Below are 21,866 nucleotides of genomic sequence, written 5' to 3'. Positions count from 1 at the left end.
GTCTCAATATCCCATCCAAATGGCTGAAATTTGTTATTAAGTCTTCGCTGGTGGTATAAAACTTTCCTCCAAAAATTTCTAGGTACAGTTCAGGGATTTATACAGCCTCAGATTTTCGTTATTTTGAAAGTTTTAGCCACATTATTTAACCGGAATAACAGAAATTTGTTATTAAGTCTTCGCTAGCGACGCCGTTCTTATTGGTTGTAATAAGAACTTTAAAAAAAATATATGTATGTACTTTTTTATTAGGGATTTATTACCATATTAAAGTTTTGTCCACTTAGATTTCAACAAGAACTACGGATTCAGAGACAACTCCATAGAATAGGAGTTGGTTGTAAAGTAATAACTATAATGGGGAAAGCTCAATCAAGATGCAATCCTTAATTCACAATTTTTTTATGAAATAGATTTGAGTTCGAACATATTTCTATGAAGAATCCGTAGCTCTGAAAAAAAAAACACATCTTAATAAAGTTGCTTAAATCTAATTTAAAGCAGGTGCTTCAATCCCGCATTATCTTTGACATCATCTAATAGCTAGTTGAATGGCAAATTTTAGGGACACTTTTTTAACAATTTGTTTTTGTTGCTTATTATTATCATCATTGTAACTTCTCTTTAACATCTTATTGGATTCTTTTAAACAATATGTTTGCTTAATATAAACGATACAACTGGATTTTTCTCTTTTTTTCTCCTCTCTTAGCATTGAAATGAAACCAACAAAAATATTATGTTGACAATTTCTTCTTCATCTTCATATCCATTTCCTCAAGGGGTTTTATTTATTTTGAGCGGCGGCAATTTCTTCAATCTTTTTTCGTCTTTTACTCAACAGGGCATTATTGGATTTGTCCAAAGCTTTGATGTGCATCTGCAAAAATTAAAAAACACATTTTATCAATTAAATCCAAACTCTGAAAAAACAACACACATCCCACCTCTCCTCCTACCTGATCATAATCCACTCGCATTGTTGCCAACGACCTTGTCATTTCCTCTTGCACCTCAGGCCATATTTCTTCACCCTCCTTTAGCATACGTCCCGTACACAGGGGCGTTTGTGGTACTTCTGTATATTGGGCAATCCATTTGTTGCGCATCACTTCTTCGATGGTCAAACGCTTGCTGGGATCAACATTTAACATGCCTTTAATTAAGTCTTTGGCCGCTTGGCTAACATTTTTCCATTCTGGATTGGGAAAATCATATTGTCCGGTGCGAATACGTTTCTTCATGCCGGGCGATATGGCCAAACCATTGTTGCTATAGAATGGAGGGAAGCCACACAATAGAATGTACATAATGACGCCCAAGGACCAAATGTCACAACTTTTGTCATATTTCTCTGGGCCCAACACCTCAGGAGCTGTAACGAGAAACGGAAAATAATAAATAAAATGGGAAATTCGGTAAAGGACATTTTCTTCCAAGGAAGCAACGTAAGAAAATTGTTCCTCAGGAATTGAGGATTTTTTTCTTAATGGAGTCTTCTACATTTAGAAGACCTCATAAAGTGGTCTTCTATACTTAAGAGGCCTTTTAATCGGGTCTTCTATACGTGGAAGACCTCCTGATTGTGTCTTCTATACGTGGAAGACTTCCTAATGGAGTCGCCTATAAGTATAAGATCTCCTTATGGGGTCTTCAAAACGTAGAATACTTACTAAAGGGGTCTTCTATACGGAGGTTTCTACATGAAGAAGATCTCCTAATAAGGTCTTCTGTCGTAGGCGACCTCCTAATAAGGTCTTCGATACATATTAGACCTTCTTAATAGGGTCTACTATACATAGAAAAACTTGTTACGGGGACTTTCATATATAGAAGACCTCCTAATGGAGTCTTATAGAGGTAAAATACATCCTAGTGGAGTCTTCTATACATGAGAGACCCTCTAATCGGATCTTCTATGCGTAGAAGACATCCTTATTGGGTCCTCTATAAGTAGACGACCTCCAAAATAGGTGTTCTATAAGTGGAAGACCTTTCAACGGGGTATTCTATTCCTAGATGACCCCCTAATGGGGTCTTTAACATATAGAAAACCTCCTAATGGGTTTTTATATACGTAGAAGTCCTCCTAATGGGTTCTTTAACATGTAGAAGACCTCCTAATGGGATCTTCTATACCTATAAGACCTCCTAATAGGTTATTCTATACTTAGAAGACCTCTTAATGGGGCCTTAAATATGTAGAAGACCACCTAATGGGGTCTTATATACCTAGAACGGCTAATGGGATCTTTCATATATAGAAGACCTCTTAATGGAGTCTTATTGACGTAAAAATACATCATAATGGAGTCTTCTGTACATGAGATCTAATCGGATCTTCTATACGTAGAAGACATCCTTATTGGGTCCTCTATAAGTTGACGACCTCCAAAATAGGTCTTCTGTAAGTGGAAGACCTTTCAATGGGGTATTATATTCCTAGATGACCCCCTAATGGGGTCTTCTATACCTAGAAGACCTCCTAATGGGGTCTTCTATATGTATGGGTTCTTATATACGCAGAAGACCTCTAAACGGGTTCTTCTATACATAAAAGACCTCATAGTGTGGTCTTCTATTCCTAATGGGGTCTTCAACATATAGAAGACCTCCTAATGGATTCTTCTATACTTAGAAGACCTCTTAATGGGGTCTTAAATATCTAGAAGACCACCTAATGGGGTCTTCTATATGTAGAAGACCTCCTAATGGGGTCTTCTATACTTAGAAGACCTCCTAATGGGGTCTTCTATACCTAGAACTTCTAATGGGATCTTCTATACATAGAAGACCTCCTAATGGGCTTTTCTATACGTATGGGTTCTTATATACGCAGAAGACCTCTAAACGGGTTATTCTATACATAAGAGACCTCGTAGTGCGGTCTTCTATTCCTAGATGACCCCCTAATGGGGTCTTCAACATATAGAAGACCTGCTAATGGTTTCTTATATACGTAGAAGACCTCCTAATGGGGTCTTTAACATGTAGAAGACCTCCTAATGGGATCTTCTATACATAGAAGACCTCCTAGTGGGATCTTCTATACATAGAAGACCTCCTAATGGGGTCTTCTATATCTAGAAGACCTCCCAATGGGGTCTTCTACCTAATGGGCTCTTCTATACATAGAAGACCTCCTACTGGGCTCTTCTGTACGTATAAAACTTCCTAATTGAGTCTTCTATAACTAGAAGACTTTCTAAGAGGGTCTTCTACACGTAGATGACCTCCAAAAGAAATCGTTTAAATGTAAAAGAAATCCTAAAGGGGTATTCTATACATAGAAGACCTCCTAAAGGGGTCTTTATACGTAGAAGTCCTCCTAATGGGGGCTTCTATACGTTTAAGATTTTCTTAAGGCGGTCCTTTATATGTAGAAGACGGGTCTTCGGGTCTTCCATGTAAAGAATACTTTATTTGGAGTATTTTATAGGGCCCTCTATACCCAGAAGACCTACTAGTCGTGTCTTCTATAAATAGAAGACCTTTTAACCGGTTCTTTTATAAATGGAATACCTCTTAATAGGGTCTTCTATACGTAGAAGATTTCCTAATGTGTTCTACACGTAGAAGACTTTCTAATTTGGTCTTCTATACGTTGAAGACCTTCTCATTGGGTCTTCCGTGGTTAGAAGATCTCATAAGGAGGACTTTATGGGGACTTCAGTACGTAGAAGACCTCCCTACGGGGTTCTCTATAAATGGAAGACATCATAATCTGGTCTTGTGTACCAAAAATTCTTCGTAATAGGGTATTCTATAAATAAAAGATCTTCTTATGGGGACTTCTATAAATATAAGACCCCCCAATGGGATGTTCTATATACCGGGTGTTCGATAAATGGGTCTTCTCTATATCGATGACATTTAAATTAGTTCTTAAATACATAGAACACCTCCTAACAGTGTCCCCACCTCGAACCTCGGTAATTTAGGATTTTCAATATTTCCAACTTCTACTTACCCACATAATAGGGAGTATAACATGGTGTCTGTAGCGTATCCTTTATCAGTGTCTCTTTGGCAAAACCGAAATCTGTCAACTTCAAAATGCCATTAGGTTTTGGAGAGGTGTATAATAAATTTTCTGGTTTTAAATCACGATGTGCAATATCTCGGCTATGCAGATAATGGACAGCAACGCAGATTTCATGCATAATTTGAGCGGCCTCTGTAAAAATAGAACACAATCGTATCAATAAAGTCCAACATTTCATTGGCTCCGATAACAAGTGATAAAATATAGTGAAGAGCGTTTACCCACCTCTTTCTGTGAATGCACCATCCTCATTATCTTGAATACGTTGAAACAGTTCACCACCCTCCATGCTAAAAACAAAAAATAATTTGATGAAAGATAACGGGTAAATGTCATAATTTATTTATATGCGCATATGTATGTATGTATTTTTATTGGTTTAAGTGTGCCAATGATAATGCAGATGATGGACGCTGCTGATAATGATGATAAAATTATGACACTTTGACTACCTACCATTCCATCACGACCAGAAGACATTTATTGCCTGCATAGGTATTCTCATAGACATCGACAATATTGACAATGTGACGACAGCCACTGACACGCCAATGTAGATCAACTTCACGTCTTGCCTTTGGACTATCTAAGAGGACCTGGAAATAATGAATAATGAAATATTAGTGAAATATAAGTGGCATGTGCTGAAGCGGATGTGAGTAGTAATGTTTTTCTATAGCTAAAAATCTGTCCTACTCTACTCAAGCTGACGAGTTTTTTTCGTTGAACATAATCTGTCCTTTCCCTATATTCTAGAGACCTTTTGTCTATAGACATAGAATACCTCCTAAAAAGGCTTGCTATTCGTGAAAGACCTAATTATGGGGTCTTCTATACTATATAACCGGGTCTTCTGTAGGTGGAATACCTTCTAATGGGGTCTTCTATATGTAGAATACTTTATAATCGGGTCTTCTATACCTGCTGAACTCCTCTTCTATACGTAACCCGTAAAATACCTTCTAATTCGGTCTTCTATAAATCCATGGTCTTATAATGTGGTCAGGCTATTAGACGAAGAAGACCATCTAACAAGGTCTTCTCATGTAGGTAGTTCCTTTATTTGCAGTCCTAGTGCTGTCTGCTATGAACTTGAGGACCTTGTTTCTACACCTTAGCTTGCTGTCGAATGTGATCCCCAAAATCTTGGGGTAGTTGGTGCTACCATCGACCGTGTTTTGAACAGAGTGAACGTAGATTTAGTGACGGATATTTGCATATACCTCGCTTGGAAAAAGGTGGTAAGATAAGTCAAATAGGAGTTCAGCCTTTTACAAATGACATCGGGGAACGTACTTCACGCTAATATTGTACAATCATACCCATACGGTACGATCTCAATGTCTTCTGGAGGTGGTGTATACATGAGAGGTAGATATCACGCAACATTAGGGAACTCCCTGAATTCCACGTACGACTGGCGTCCTTACATAAATTTGATTACCCAACCGTTCAAACATTTCTTGGCCCTGGTAAAATAACTTGCGCACCTCTTCGAATCAGTCAGCGTAACGTCGCCACACGTAACAGATGCCCTATCTTCCTTCACAATTAAATTATTTCGGCTGTTGCAAATCTTCAGACCTGTTAACTTCCCGTGTCAGCTCTCCGACTCTGGGGTCTCTGGGGCTGGCACGGCGTAGCTCATCACGCTCATTTGCTAATCCCATCGCCTTTGCTTGGTAATTTGGTCTCACCTCGGCTATTCAAACAGCAGGAACGCCCTTTCTGCTACCCAAAAATCAAAAGGGTTGGACAAATCTCTGAAGCGGTGATTGGTAGACTCCCTGCAAAAAAGGCCAATTAGCTTTCCCATAATTGATGAAAGTGCGGCGTTCAGAGTTATGAAATCGGGCGGTCTGCTGATGTTGACAATTATGGGGAGATGGTCTAGTCCAAGAGAAACGAAGGGTTGCCAGGTGACGTTATTTGTCAGACCTGTTGACACGATGGTTATGTCTGGCAAACTGTGACATTCTCCCCTAATTCTGATAGGGGCGTCCTCACTGACCGTGCAAAACGTAGAGCTATCAATCTGCTCAGGCAGCACTATACCCCTCTGATCATTGCCTATAACCGAATGCCACAACTCATGATGAGCATTAAAATCCCCCAAGGCCAGGCGTTTATGACCCTCCAAAAGCGGTCTAATGTTGGACCTATAAACTGGAGTATAGCTATTTAATAGCGGGATGTATACGATAAGCAACTCTAGCTGGACAGTTTCGCACCTGACATTCCATGTACGGGTCAATAGACCCAGGCTCAAACGAGATAGGTTTGTTTTGAACAGACATTTAGCTTTTTCATCCTTAGCAAAGACCCTTGAGGTTTTAATCCTCCCCAGCGTCGGAAATAGCTTTCCAGTTGCCGAACATCAGCATGGGTTCCGTAAGCAGCACATCACAACAACAGCGCTGCACGCCATCTTCATATTAGTCGATGACTCATGCAGAGCAAGCCGTGTGATAGAACAGTCATGATGGTGCTTGACTCACCAAAAGGCCCTGATACTGTTAAGCACTCTACGCTGTTTGAGGACATCGAACAGACTACCCTCCGGCCAAGTTTGAAACCTTGGATAATCAATTATATGTGTGGACGCCAATCGTACTTGGAATTTAGGAACAAGAATTCCAAGCCCAGTAGCCCATACATTACTTGTATTCCAGACGACATTGAGATCGTAACGTTTGCGGATGATTGTACGATCTAAATGATCACATTCGAGTGCATGTTTATGTCGTCCGCGCATGCCATAGCTATCTACGATAAACTGAGATGTAGGAACAAAGTTCTCAAGTCCCTAACCGGTAGTACTTGGAGTGCAGATAAAGAAATCTTGTTGACCGCATATAACACGATAGGCCGATCTGTGGTAAGCTATGCGGCGCCAATTTGGTCCGCGAATATAAGTGTAACGCGATGGACAAATATTCAAACCTGCCAGAATGCCGCGCTGTGAATTGCACCCTGTTGCATGTCCTCCTTCAGCGGATCATCTACATGAGGAGAAAAATATTCTTCCAGAACAGCAACACAATAGCATGCTTTCGTTGCAGTACTTGCTCGGGTGTTATCGCGAGATCCATCCCAATCACGATATGGTGGATGGACCCCCCAACCAGGCATGCCAGGGGGGAAAGAGAGGTCTAACCTTACAAGAGAGAACCCCTAGATCAACAAGCCTATCAAGCAGGTTTAAATAGCATTCACACAAATGTAGTCGCAATAAACAACTATCTTGTGAGAACATCCTCCATCTATCGCAGCTGAGATGCCTCAGCTGCCACGACAAACCAGAGTAGTTTTGCTCGGAATAATGCAGCCGTCTGAATTCCTACAAGTAACACCGTGCAAAACATCTGCCCAGCATTCGACACAGGTCCGCATGACACAATGCACCTTTTCAACTGCCCTGCCAATTCTACTCAACTAACTCCAGTAGCTTTGTGGTTACATACCATCGAAGCAGCCACATTCCTAGGAGATAGACCGAGAGCCAGATTAAGCAGAAAAACGAACATATAAACATGCTAAATACTGCTACAACAACAAATGACTTTTTATGACGAGGATGTCTTTATATAGCCCTAATTGCTTACTAATTCCTACTGAGTCCTTGGCGTATTCAAATTTCCCACATGGATATGGGGTGTGGTTCCAAAAAAGATGCATAAACAATGACTGCATTTCCTCTATTTTCCTTACCTAACTCTTCGAAATATACAATTCGCGTGTTAATTTATATTCTTCTTTGCCTACTTCCTCATTCAGTAAATTTCCATAGCTACTATATGCATATTTATGTATGCATGTACGTATGGGCTTACCTTCAATGCATATTTTTGATTTGTTTTGCGGCTTGTACATTGTACAACTTTGCCATTAATGCCTAGACCAAGAACCGTATTGGAAATTTCATAGTCATCAACGAGTGGTGTGGTTTTGGGTTGTCGATGATGCTGCATGACAGCACCTTGACTCATTGGTGGTTTTGCTATTTTAAACATTTCCGTTACAGAGTCCTCCAAAATTGATGATGCTTAGCTGTTTGTTTCACCAAAGGGAAGTGGATTCTGCAAAGAAAGGACAAAAGAGAAAAAAAATGTAAAAACTGTGATATAGTGAAAACTTATTGATTTAAGGTTTTTGATCGCAGACGGACAAGTACTAGGACTTTCTACTTCTAGAGGCATGTTTTTTCTTTCATCCTTTTATTTAGAATTTGAAAAAAATAAAAACCCCGCATTCCAAGCTCATATTCAAATTTTTAAGAAGAAACGAAACAATCATTTTCCCATTTCCAAGGTTAAAAAACTGCCACGTCTTTTACATATGTATGTACATTTGTCCTTCACCAGGACAAGTGTACACTTGTAGCGCAATTCATGTTCAACAGGTTGTCCTCCATTCTTCTTTGTGTATGGCAATTTTTCAATGTCACTGGGTAAACAAATTATAGCTACCATGTGTTTGAGTAAGCGTTTGGCATTTCCATTGTTAGGTTCTCGTTCACAGCTCTGAAGTGAAGGTCAATGTGCCAAGTGACAAAAGGCACACACACAAGCCATGCAACACTTCAGGAATTCAATACTGACTGACTGACGGAATGAATGAATGGTTGTCGGCTAGAAAGTAATTGCATAATAACTTGTGTGTCTGTATGGGTATGTAAGTGTGATGTTGTTACGTGTCCAGATTAATAAAACTATTGAGGGGGTTTCTCGATATAAAAAGACACAATTTATTGTGGGAGAAACCATTGAACCCCAACAACCACCCACCACAACCCACCATTATGGGTAATTGTCATTGACAGAAGATGAACAGAAAAGGTCTTATGGCCACTTGTATGGATTCGACTAGTTTTTTGATATAATGTCCTTTAGAATTTTACATATAAAGTCTTAAGGATTTAATAGCTTCCAGGAATTGATTTCCGGTTGAAATAAAAACAAGTAAGAACGGCGTTAAGTTCGGCCGGCATGTTTCAAGTGGAAATTTGAATACCCCAACGAAGACTAAATAGCTAATTTCAACAATTTCGGTGGGAAATTAAAGCCTTGAAAATGCCGAAAATCGGAAGGTACCGTTCTATGGGGGCTATATAAAGACGTGGACCTATACCGACCAATTCCTGGTGTAAAGTTTTATACCCCCAACGAAAGCTAAATGTCAAATTTCAGCCATTTCAGTTGGATATTGAGGCCAAAACCTTCAAAATACTGAAAATCGGAAGGTACCATTCTATGGGGGCTATATAAAGACGAGGACATATACCGACAAATTTCTGGTGGAAAATTTTACACCCACAACGAAGACTATATACCAAATTTCAGCCATTTCGTTGCGATATTGAGGCCACATTCTTCCAAAATCGAGAAATACCGTTCTATGGGGGCTGTATAAAGACGTGGACCTTATACCGACAATTTTCTGGTGGAAAGTTGTATACCCCCAATGAAGATTAAATATTAAATTTGGATTGACAAGATTTGCCAAAGAAATTATTGTCGATAACAAGATATTCCTTACAAGTTCTTATCGATAACAAGATTTTATTTAGAAATTCTTATCGATAACAAAATTGTCTGTAAAATTCCATCGAAACTATTATCGATAACTTGAATTCCATAGAATTTCTAGACAGTGACTTGATTTTCTAAAGAAACTTTTGTCGATAACAAGATTTCTGTAAAAATTCTCTTCAATACCAAGATTTTCTATAGAAACTCTTGTCGATAACAAAATTTTATATAGAATTCATGTCGTTACAAAATTGTGTAAAGAAATTTTGTCGATAACAAGATTTTCTATAGAAACTCTTGTCGATAACAAGATTTTCTATAGAAACTCTTGTCGATAACAAGATTTTCTATAGAAACTCTTGTCGATAACAAGATTCTTTATAGAAACTCTTGTCGATAACAAGATTTTTATAGAAATTCTTGTCGATAAGAAGATTTTCTATGGAAACTCTTGTCGATAACAAGATTTTCTGTAGAAACTCTTGTCGATAACAAGATTTTCTATAGACACGCTTGTTGATAACAATATTTACTCTAGAAACTCTTGTCTATAACAAGATTTTCTATAGAAACTTCTGTCGGTAACAAGATTTTCTTTAGAAACTCTAGGCGATAACATTTTTTTTTTGTAGAACCCCTTGTCGAGATCAAGATTTTCTACAGAAACTCTTGTCGTTAACCAGATTTTCTATAGCAACTCTTGTCGATAACAAGATTTTCTATAGAAGCTCTTGTCGATAAGAAGATTTTCTATGGACACCCTTGTAGATAACAAGATTTGCTATAGAAACTCTTGGCGATAACAAGATTTTCTATAGAAACTCTTGTCGATAAAAATATTTTCTATGGAAACTCTTGTCGATAACAAGATTTTCTATAGAAACTCTTGTCGATAAGAAGATTTTCTATGGAAACTCTTGTCGATAACAAGATTTTCTGTAGAAACTCTTGTCGATAACAAGATTTTTTATAGAAATTCTTGCCGATAAGGAGATTTTTTATGGAAACTCTTGTCGATAACAAGATTTTCTATAGAAACTCTTGTCGGTAACAAGATTTTCTATAGTCACTCTTGTCGATAACAATATTTTCTCTAGAAACTCTTGTCGATAACCAGATTTTCTATGGCAACTCTTGTCGATAAGAAGATTTTCTATAGAAGCTATTGTCGATAAGAAGATTTTCTATGGACACCCTTGTAGATAACAATATTTTTTATAGAAATTCTTGTCGATAAGAAGATTTTCTATGGAAAATCTTGTCGATTACAAGATTTTCTGTAGAAACTTTTGTCGATAACAAGATTTTCTATAGGCACTCTTGTCGATAACAATATTTTCTCTAGAAACTCTTGTCGGTAACAAGATTTTCTATAGAAACTCTTGTCGATAACAAGATTTTATTTTAAAAACGAACGTGTTTTGAAATAAATGCCTTAGCCAAATGACACATAGCCAGCGAGCTATTTAGACACAGATTGTGTGCTTCTTTCTTAGTTATGAATTGTTGGATTTGCCAGTTCTAGCCGCATTTGCATGGCCCAATTCATTCATTGGCCATATGCCTTAGGCGTTCGCACAATATGTCCCCGTAGTTAGAGTACACAGTCTTATCTCTCTTCTTGTGGACGGAATTAAGAATCCTCAGGTTCCAATCGTTGGAAACGCATTCTTCCTGCCAAATTGTACTAACTAGCTGATGCATACACATTATCAGCGTGTCATCTCCGGTTTTGAACATCTCGACTACTACGCCATTGAATCCTGCTGCCTTATTATAATAAGAATAAGAATACATATTCTTCATTCGGTTTATATGCTATCTTTACCTCATCTGGGCCGGGCGGTATACATTCAATACCATATTCAGGGATTGGATACTATTGAATACAAACAGTTTGGAAAAGTGCTCTTTCAATATCCTAAGCACACTATCTGTACCTGTACTAAATTACCTTGTTGGTCTCTATAGGAGAATGTGGCTGTAGAGACCAAAGACATAAGTTTGATTTTTTACTCTTTGTTAGAATTTTCCATTTCTCTATTTTTCCTGTGAAAAAGGCGTTTTTCTTCTCTTTTTGCGTTACGCGTTGCTACTAATTGTAGAGTAGCCCTATATGCCACATTTTCTCTTTGCTAGCAGCATGACACTCATGTTCATACCAATGGTCCCATGGGTCCCTTGGTGGTGGTCTCTGGTATCCAAGTATGGATTTTGCGGCAACACTTTGCCATTGCGTTGATATGTTATCGCGACGAGGAGTGCTTTCATTAAGCAATTGGGCCAGTTGAGTGGAATATGCTGCGGCTGTCTGTTGTGATTGCAGCTTACCGATGTCCAACTTCCAGCATACAGTAATAAACTTTACTTCCATTCATGACATAATTTCATAGAGCACATCTTAATTATTTATTCTCCTCTTCTTCTTTCCATTCATTCCATTTATTTAGCTGAAATGGCCTCTATTAATTTACAAAGCTTCTCGGAACGATTGTACATCCAACATGCTCGATGAATGTCTTCCATATATCACAACGTGATCAATTTGATTTCTTGCTTTTTGATCTGGAGACAGTCAGTTGACCTTATGAATATCGAGATGCTTAAATCTATATATATTCTTTGCCGCTGCCAAGTCTATAGGCCTCATTCCCATGTCAGATGTTCCTCTGTGGAGACAGAATTTCCCTACTGTTGGGCCAAAGATATTCTACTTTCCAATTTTGCATTAAAATTGTTTAGAATAATTTTAAGGTCATGGGCAAAGGCAATGGTCATATGTTTCTTCTTAACGCTTGTAAAATACATATATCTTTGCTCTGTTCGTCCTTGCTTTCAGTGGGGGTTGAAGAATTTTGCTTTTATCCGTATTGTAGAAGGTCTTTCATTCACTAGGTTGAAGCTGGAGACCACATGTTTTTACCTCCGACCAACGACAAATCCGCAACCAAACTCATGCTCTGTGTCATGACAGCTATAATACAGTGCATCACATTTAGGGGTAGTTTACACTATATGTAAATGTCATATGACATGATATTTTCCATCGTTAAATATTCACTAATATGTAGAATAGTGGAGTATACATACATGTCAAGTATACATACATGTCCCCTGTAATTTCTGCCGGTACAAAAAAAAATAATAATAATAATAATCTACTGTACTAATTATCATACGATTGTACATATAAGAAAAACAATATTCAATCAATATAAAGGGTGTTCAATTGAAATTGACACCATTTCTAATTAAAACGATCATTGCATTTATTCTTTACTCAATTTGACATAATTAAGTGACGAAATAGTAGGGTGGTTCCGGTGGCACAGAAGTCAAAGTATTTTGAATGTCATACTTAAATAAATGTAATGTTGCCAACGTGGTGCAATGGTATGCACACTCGCCTTGCACGCTAAATACCCGGGTTCGATTCCCAGACTAGGCAACATCAAATTTTCAACAGTGGAATACCCCTCAATTTACTGAGTATCCTTGCCACGTAAAACTTCTCTACAAGTGGTGTCTTAGAACACACCGTTCGGACTCGGCCGATAAACAGTATCATTGATTGAAACGGCAATTTTATTGGTTTATGAAGCGCTCAGTTCGTTTAGAACGGCCTTGTGCAGTGCACCCTAGAATATATGCATACTTTTCTCATTGACATTCATTTGTCGATAATCATCAAAAACACCCTCACAATTATTATTCAACCATAAAAAGAAAATAAACGAATGCTAGTGAGTCAGTCAGTCAGCAAAAAAGAGGAAAATAGTTTGAACAACAACTATGTACAAATTTTTGTGGTAATTGGAGGCCATTCAAAGACGTTATAATTAGAGTTCTTACAGTTTGTAATAGTGTGTTGTTTTTGTTACGACGAAACTGAACACGTGCAGAAATACATTGATGTACAAAAAAAAACATTTACGAAATACAATAACGGGTGGTTGAGCTACATTTAAATTGTATGGTTGCATCAATGACGTCATTGAATACAAGTGCATCATTGCGTGTCACTACATGAATATCCAGCAGCGAGTGGGGACGTGCATAGAGCGAAGAAGTGAAAAGTGGGGGAGATGTTGAAGAGGAACATTAAAAACAATTCTCCATTGCTACCAATTACATTTTTGCTTTGCTTATTGTTAAATCTCTTTTTATTGAGAAATGTATTTCCTGTCATTCGGAGAAATGCTTTGTAAATTAATAAAGGTCATTTGAGCCAATTGCTTAGAATAAATGGAAAGAGGAAGAAGAGAGTAAATAATTAAAATACGTTCTATGGTATTATTTCATCGATGGAAGGAAGGTTTATTACTGGATGTTTTTAATATATGCAGTGTAGGTCACGTAATCGGAATACCCCCGTCATACTGTTTCTCCCATTCAACGGGGGGCAGTCGTAAGCACGCCCGTCTTGCACTCAGAAGGTTTGCGGTTCAGTTTTTTCCAGACCATAAAAATTTTCGACGGAGACAAATCGCCTTAGCGTAATGTTGGCTCAGATTTCCTGAGTATTTTAGCCAGAAACAACTTTTCTACAAGTCGTTCGGACTCGGTGGTAAAAAGTAGGTCCCATATCATTGAGCCAATATGAATAGCCGTGCACTCATTGATATGAGAGAAGTCTCGCTTGTTCCTTCGTGGATGTTGTGGGAACACATGTATGTGAGTAATATTTCTCCCAGCCAGAGGTCAAGTTCGAAGATGGAATACATCGGCCCTCTCTTCCGGGCACCTCCCACACAAAATTCCAAAAATTTCCACAAATGTTCATTTTAAGGACATGTCTAGGATCGTTTTGAAGTTTATTCTAGCGGGCTGTCATCGCGGACCCTATTAAAACAGTATGCGATTTGGCCGGAACTTTGCACATCTTAGACTGACCAAACCGTGGTGTCACGTGCTGAACTGTCGTTAACATCTGTTAAAGAAACGATAAAAACTTGGTTTGGCCGTCAGGTTAGTAACCCACAACTATAACCAATCCTACAATGAAGAAAACGAACCCCTCTAAAGATGACGACCCCCGCAAAGGTTTTATGGAACATGATCGGCGAATCTGCACCTTGAATTTTCGGACTCTTAATAGATTAGGTGCAGTTTAAGCATTGCCAGATATATTTGAAAAGTACAAGGTCGATATTACTGTCATACAGGAAATAAGATTTATTAGGAAAGGCGTCACAACAACACCTAAATGTACCTTATTATAGCTGCTAAGCACGATTTGGAGTGGGGATTTATTGTTAATTGAAGATTTAAACATCTACGGTAGATGAACTACAGGGTGACGTAGGTAATTTAAGATACCAAGGAACGGTCCTGACCGGCTTTAACATGGCAAAGCCCAGGATGTATTCCTCTTTCATCTCAAGTGGACACTGACCTCCCCGTGGTGTCACCTGGGGAACTGGCTTTAACACCCATTAAAGGTAGTGAGCTAACATGTGCCGCGCGTTCACCCATAAGAACGTTAAAAACTTGGGTTTGGGCGTCGGGTTAGTAACCCTCCCCTAGAAAAAACAGCCTACTATGAAAAAACGAAGGAAAAGAAAAACAAACCCCTCTAAAGTTGACGAACCCCGCAAACGTTTTAAGGACCATGATCTGCGAATCTGCACCTGCAATGTTCGCACTCTTTATAGAGAAGGTGCAGTTTACGCATTGGCAGATGTACATGAAAAGTACAAGGCCGACATTACTGCCACACAGGAAATACGATGGAACGGGAAAGGCATCACAACAACACCTAAAGCTGGCACACTGTATTATACCTGCCATGACACAAACCATGAGTTTGGTTGCGGATTTCTTGTTGGTCGGAGGTTAAAACATATGGTCTCCAGCTTCACCCCAGTGAATGAAAGACTCGCTGCAATTCGATTAAAAGCTAAATTCTTCAACATCAGCTTTATTTGCGGTCATGCTCCCACTGAAGACAATGACGAACAGACCAAAGATATATCTTACGAACGCTTAGAAGAAACTTATGTCCGTTGCCCTGCCCATGACATTAAAATTAATCTAGGCGATTTTAACGCCAAAATTGGAATGGGGAATATCTTTGGCCCAACAGTCGGGAAATTCAGTCTCCACAGTGAAACATCTGACAATATGAGGCTGATAGACTTTGCAGCTGCAAGAAACATGGTAGTTAGCAGTACCAGATTTAAGCATCTCGATATTCATAAGGACACCCGGCTGTCGCCAGATCCAAGAAAAATAAATCAATTTGATCACATTGTGATAGATGGAAGACATGCATATAGCGTGTTGGATGTACGATCGTTCCGAGGTGCAAACATAGACTCGGACCACTACCTTGTTGCAGCAAAGATACGTACCAGATTAAACGTAGCAAACAAAGTGCGAACAGACACAACACGGAAGTTGGTCATCGGTAAGCTGCAATCACAACAGATAGCCACAGCATATTCCACTCAACTAGCCCAATTGCTTATTCAAAGCACTCCTCGTCCCGATAACATATCAGCACAGTGGCAAAGTATTATCCACTCCATGCAAACAATCGCAAAATAGGAAGGAAATAACATTTTTCCAAACTGTTGGTATCCAATAGTAGCGAAAACGACAAAGATGCCACAGATCCAATCTCAGAAGATGGTATTGAATGTATACCGCCCGGCCAAGATGAGATAAAGATAAAAATAAACCGCCTGAAGAAAAATAAGGCAGCAGGAGGTGATGGCTTACCAGTCGAGCTATTCAAAAGCGGAGGCAACACGCTGATAAGGTGTATGGATCAGCTAGTTAGCACCATTTGACAGAAAGAGCACGTTCCCTGCGGGAAATCCTAATCCTAAACTTGGCCTTCGTATTATTTTCTCCAAATTTAGTTTAACTTCAAAAATTATCCATATCGGTCTTCTCCTTTGGGTACCTTTCCCACAAAAGTTCAACATTTTTGTTAAATGCAGTTTGGGATCTGTTAGAAGATTCTTTGGAAATTTATATCGAAATTACTCCTTGTGCGCATGCTCTAAATAATAAGGTGACCAATAGAAATGACTAGTGGGCGTGATATCTATCGAAAAGAAATGACTCCCAAAAATAAGATCCACTTCCAAAATGGTACCTCCTAAGCAAAAACATTTGATTATACACTTTCATACGGGCAAAATGTGCCTTGTGGAAATAATGGTTTTAGACCCCAAGTATGTTTGGACGAAATCCGTTTCAGACAATTTGGAGTTGATTTAGCCATGTCCGTCCGTCTGTCTGGAGCGCACGATAACTCTCGATCGGATCAACCGAATCGGTTCAAAATTTGGCTTTCGTAATATTTTGCCCAAACTTAGTTTCAGTTCGAAGATGGATTATATCGGTCCACTCCTTCAGGTACCTCCCACAAAAAGTTCGGAAAATTTGTGCGCACGATAACTCTTGAAGGAATTAACTGATTTGGTCCATACTTTGCACATCGTGAAATTTCTTCCAGATTTAAACGAGGTTATAATATGGACTCAATCGGTCCACTCCTTCGGGTTCCACCCACACAAAATTTTGGAAAAGTTTAGTTTAGGACCTCCTCTGGAATCGGTTTGATTTTTGTTGTAACAACTTGAGTTCACTGCCCCCATACGACTGTAATAGTTTTTTCAGGGCAAGTCTATACTTCCTGAGAAAATAGCCTGAAACTTGCAAAAAACCCCTATGGCACCATGAGTTGTGGTTGGAGCGCAAGATATCTCTCGAACGATTCTGCCGATTCGGTTCAAAATTTGGCCTTCGTAATATTTTGTCTCAACATACTTTAAGTTCGAAGATAAGATAATTAAGCGCTATAACTATTTAAGATTGTGACCGATTTGGTCTATGCTTTACACCTCCTAATATATCTACCAGATATAGATTAAGTTGGAATATGGACTATATTAGCCCACTCCTCCCTCCTCGGGTACCTCCGGCACAAAATTTCGGATAAGTTCTCTTTAAAACCTGCTCTCAAATCACTTTGATTTTTGTTGAAGCAACTTGCATACGCTGACCCCATTACGACGGTAAAATTTTTTTCAGGGGCAAGCCCATATTTCTTGAGAAAACAGCCCGAAAGGTGTAAAAACCCCCTATGATACCCTATGTAGTTGCTGGAGTGCAGGATAACTTTCGAACTGATCAAGCGAATTGGTCCAAAATTTGGTCTTTGTCATATTTTGTCCAAACTTAGTTTCAGTTCGATGATGGACAATACCGGTCCACAACTTCAGGTACTTCCCCCCAATATTAAAAAAATCACTAAAATGATTGAACGGGGCAACGAATTTGGTCCAAACTTTGGATCTTCTAATATTTTGTTCAAATTAAGTTTAACTTCTAAAAGGGCCCATATCGGTCCTCTTCTTAGGGTACCTCCCCCACAAAATTTCAACATTTGTGTTTAAGTGAAGTTTAGGGACTGTTCGAAGATCCTTTGGAAATGTATACCGTGTACTTCCCCCCAATATTAAAAAAAATCACTAAAATTATTGAACGGGTCAATGAATTTGGTCCAAACTTTGGATCTTCTAATATTTTGTTAAAATTTAGTTTAACTTCTAAAAGGGCCCATATCGGTCCTCTTCTTAGGGTACCTCCTCCACAAAATTTCAACATTTGTGTTTAAGTGAAGTTTATGGACTGTTTGAAGATCCTTTGGAGATGTATACCGGTGTGCAGTTCTTTGTGGTCCTGTTTACATCCATAGTATGTTTTCCGAGGACAAGTCCATGCTTCCTTCCTCGATATTTATCGAAAAGATATGACTCCCAAAATAACTTCCACTTCCATAATGGACTTTGGCGGTCCATTTGTTCAAGTACCTCTTCCCCAACACTTTTGAGCTTTAATCATAATCCACATTTTTGTCAGCAAGTTCAAATATGCAAAAAGGGCCACAACATTCTGAAAAGACCCTAAATACATTCTATCTGTCCCTAGAATAAATCCTTAATTCACATAGGCTAAATCTCTGTCGGCAAAGCCGTCTGATACATTTTTACTTGTTAATCATATTAAGGATCTAATTTCAGTTTTCCTTATGGTGTATGCTATAAAAAGTTTCATCAGGTCGAACTGAACACCCAGTAACTCACCCAGCACCACTCCCTTAAACGCCATCAGTTTGTTGTTAAAATGTCAGAAATAAATGTCACCCATTAGATGGCAAAGGAATGCAAGTTACATGTGGTAAACATTTCAAAAACCCGCGAAGAATCTTAGAAATCAAGGGATTGGTTGATATTGATCTATGTTTAGAGGAAATATAGCGATGTGCAAAGTTTGACCCAAATCGGTAACTCTCTTGGGGAGTTGCCATAAACAACTGTGCGTTTTTTCAACTTTGTACACTTAAGGAACAAGTTCCTAACAAGTTGATGATCTGAAACTACAATTTCCCAGATGATTGCAAATTGTAGTCGCTAAATAAAAATGCAGTAAATTTTTTCTGTTTTCTCTCTCTCTCTGATGACAAAATTTTCTTTCGCTTTTTTAAATGCATTTATTCTGCATTAAATTATACGACAAGTGGAAAATTGCTAATGAAATGCCATTAGCAATGATTTTGCGAATTTTTGAGCAGATATTAGCAAATATTTTGTAATGACTCAGCAATTACATTGATTTTGTTGTTGTAGTTGTTTTTTGACGGGCATACACTAATAATCCACTCAATGTACTCAGACAAATAGGCAACAAGTAAAAAGTCGTTAAGTTCGGCAGGGCCGAACTTTTTATACCCTCCACCATAAAATAGTCTTAATTAAAATGGAATAATTACGGTCCTTTTACAATTTTAGGTGGAACAACTTTTCGATAATGGTTAGACTCCTACTGCCTCCCGCTATTGATTAAATTACACTGTGAACACAAATGTTGGGACAGAGATAATTTCTTTTGGAGATGAAAGCCCTTGGTGTGTGTATATTAAAAACCCCGAAGGACAGATGCGCCGTGATTCGAACTTCCGCGTTATGGCGTGATGAAGTTTTTGCAAGAGACCCTGTAAGCCATCATGAAATAGCATTATATCTTTGTTTGTTGTTTTTGTAGAGCACTTAAGCAACAGTAAACAAAGATATAACGCTAATTCCTGATGGCCAACAAGGTCTCTAACAAAAATTTCATCACGACATAAAGCGGAGGTTCGACTCACGGCGGATCTGTCCTTCGGGGTTCATAATATACTAGCCACGGCCTTCTTCTTCCCCAAGAGGAATTTTCCGTGCCCCAGGCTTTCACCTCCATTTTGTTGCATTTTGTTATCTGATCTAATCTAAAAAAAAAATGTGTTCAGCTAGGTGAAAGGTACCACCTACGGGGCTATATCAAAGAGTCAACCTATCTTTAAATTTTTTGGCGGAAAAGTTTTATAGCTGCAGGGAACTTCAAGAGTCAAATTGAGGGTAGTTTGATCAAAACAATGTAGACCCTCAAAAATGGACCCATGTTGACGAATTTTAGTGACCACTGAAAATTCCCGAAAATCGGGAGGTACAGTTATATGGGGGGATATACCAAAATATGGACCTATATTGACGATTATTTTTGAATAGACAAAATTGTAGCTAAAATTCTCAAAATACCGATCATTACAGCTAGTTCGGTTAAAAATTGCAGCTAAAATGCTCAAAATACCGAAAATCGGGAGATACCGTTATATGGGGGCTATACCAAAACATGGACCTATGTTGACGATGCTTGGTTGAGATATTTCATGACCACTGAGAATCTCTAATGGCAAATTACAGCTAGTTCGGTTAAAAATTTTAGCTAAAATTCTCAAAATACCGAAAATCGGGAGGTACCGTTATATGGGGGCTATACCAAAACATGGAGCTATGTTGACGATGTTTGGTGGAGATGTTTCATGACCACTGAGAACCTCAAATGTCAAATTGCAGATATTTCGGTTACAAATTGTGGCTAAAATTCTCAAAATACCGAAAATCGGGAGGTACCGTTATATGGGAGCTATACCAAAACATGGACCTAGGTTGACGATGCTTGGTGGAGATATTTCGTGACCACTGAGAACCTCAAATGGCAAATTACAGATATTTCGGTTAAAAATTGCAGCTAAAATGCTCAAAATACCGAAAATCGGGAGATACCGTTATATGGGGGCTATACCAAAACATGGACCAATGTTGACGATGTTTGGTGGAGATGTTTCATGACCACTGAGAACCTCAAATGTCAAATTGCAGATATTTCGGTTACAAATTGTGGCTAAAATTCTCAAAATACCGAAAATCGGGAGGTACCGTTATATGGGGGCTATACCAAAGCATGGACCTAGGTTGACGATGCTTGGTGGATATATTTCATGACCACTGAGAACCTCAAATGGCAAATTACAGCTAGTTTGGTTAAAAATTTTAGCTAAAATTCTCAAAATACCGAAAATCGGGAGGTACCGTTATATGGGGGCTATACCAAAACATGGACCGATGTTGACGATGTTTCGTGGAAATGTTTCATGACCACTGAAAACCTCAAATGTCAAATTGCAGATAGTTCGGTTAAAAATTGTGGCTAAAATTCTCAAAATACCGAAAATCGGGAGGTACCGTTATATGGGGACTATACCAAAACATGGACCGATGTTGACGATGTTTCGTGGAAATATTTCATGACCACTGAGAACCTCAAATGTCAAATTGCAGATAGTTCGGTTAAAAATTGTGGTTAAAATTCTCAAAATACTGAAAATCGGGAGGTACCGTTATATGGGGACTATACCAAAACATGGACCTATGCCCATATCCTTTGGGATATAAGTTTGTTGATCACTAGGAACCCTAAGTGCCAAATTATAGCTAATTCGGTCTGCAAATGTGGCGAAGAACGTCAAAATACCTCAAATCCGGAGGTACCGTTATATGGGGGCTATACCAAAAAGTGGACCGATATAGCCCATCTTCGAACTTGACCTGCCTATGGAAAAAAGACCCTCGGGTGCCAAATTTCAGCACTCTATCTCAATTATTGCGGACGCTAGAGTGATTACAACAGACGGACAGACGGACAGACAGACGGACAGACGGACAGACGGACATGGCTAGATCGTCTTAGAATTTTATCCTGATCAAGAATATATATACTTTATAGGGTCGCAAATGATTAGTTCGATGTGTTACAAACAGAATGACAAACTTAATATACCCTCCATACTATGGTGGAGGGTATAAAAACGAAAAAAACGTTGAACTTGAGTTCAATCGTAAGTGATGTTATTGTTATTTTTGCTGCCAGCCATAATGCAGACCATTGCAGTCCAT

General features: G+C 38.7%; 1 protein-coding gene across 2 annotated transcripts in view; it reads right to left on the bottom strand.

Moving 5' to 3' along the window:
- Positions 1 to 230: 230 nt before the first annotated feature.
- MAPk-Ak2 (MAP kinase-activated protein kinase 2) overlaps positions 231 to 21,866 on the bottom strand; it is a 48,245-nt gene continuing 26,609 nt past the window's right edge. For both annotated transcript variants that reach the window (XM_073974391.1, XM_073974392.1), the window contains exons 2-7: positions 7,879 to 8,124; positions 4,502 to 4,641; positions 4,271 to 4,335; positions 3,971 to 4,177; positions 960 to 1,375; positions 231 to 880 (exon numbers count right to left, since the gene is read on the bottom strand). In XM_073974391.1, coding sequence (XP_073830492.1) covers positions 788 to 880; positions 960 to 1,375; positions 3,971 to 4,177; positions 4,271 to 4,335; positions 4,502 to 4,641; positions 7,879 to 8,058 — 1,101 coding nt within the window. In that variant the 5' untranslated portion in view covers positions 8,059 to 8,124 and the 3' untranslated portion in view covers positions 231 to 787. The remainder of the gene's footprint in view (positions 881 to 959; positions 1,376 to 3,970; positions 4,178 to 4,270; positions 4,336 to 4,501; positions 4,642 to 7,878; positions 8,125 to 21,866) is intronic.

Source organism: Musca autumnalis, unplaced genomic scaffold (assembly GCF_047663935.1).
Source record: "Musca autumnalis isolate F117 unplaced genomic scaffold, ASM4766393v1 scaffold_3, whole genome shotgun sequence".
In the NCBI taxonomy this organism is placed as follows: domain Eukaryota; kingdom Metazoa; phylum Arthropoda; class Insecta; order Diptera; family Muscidae; genus Musca; species Musca autumnalis.
This window is presented reverse-complemented; position numbering and strand designations above follow the sequence as displayed.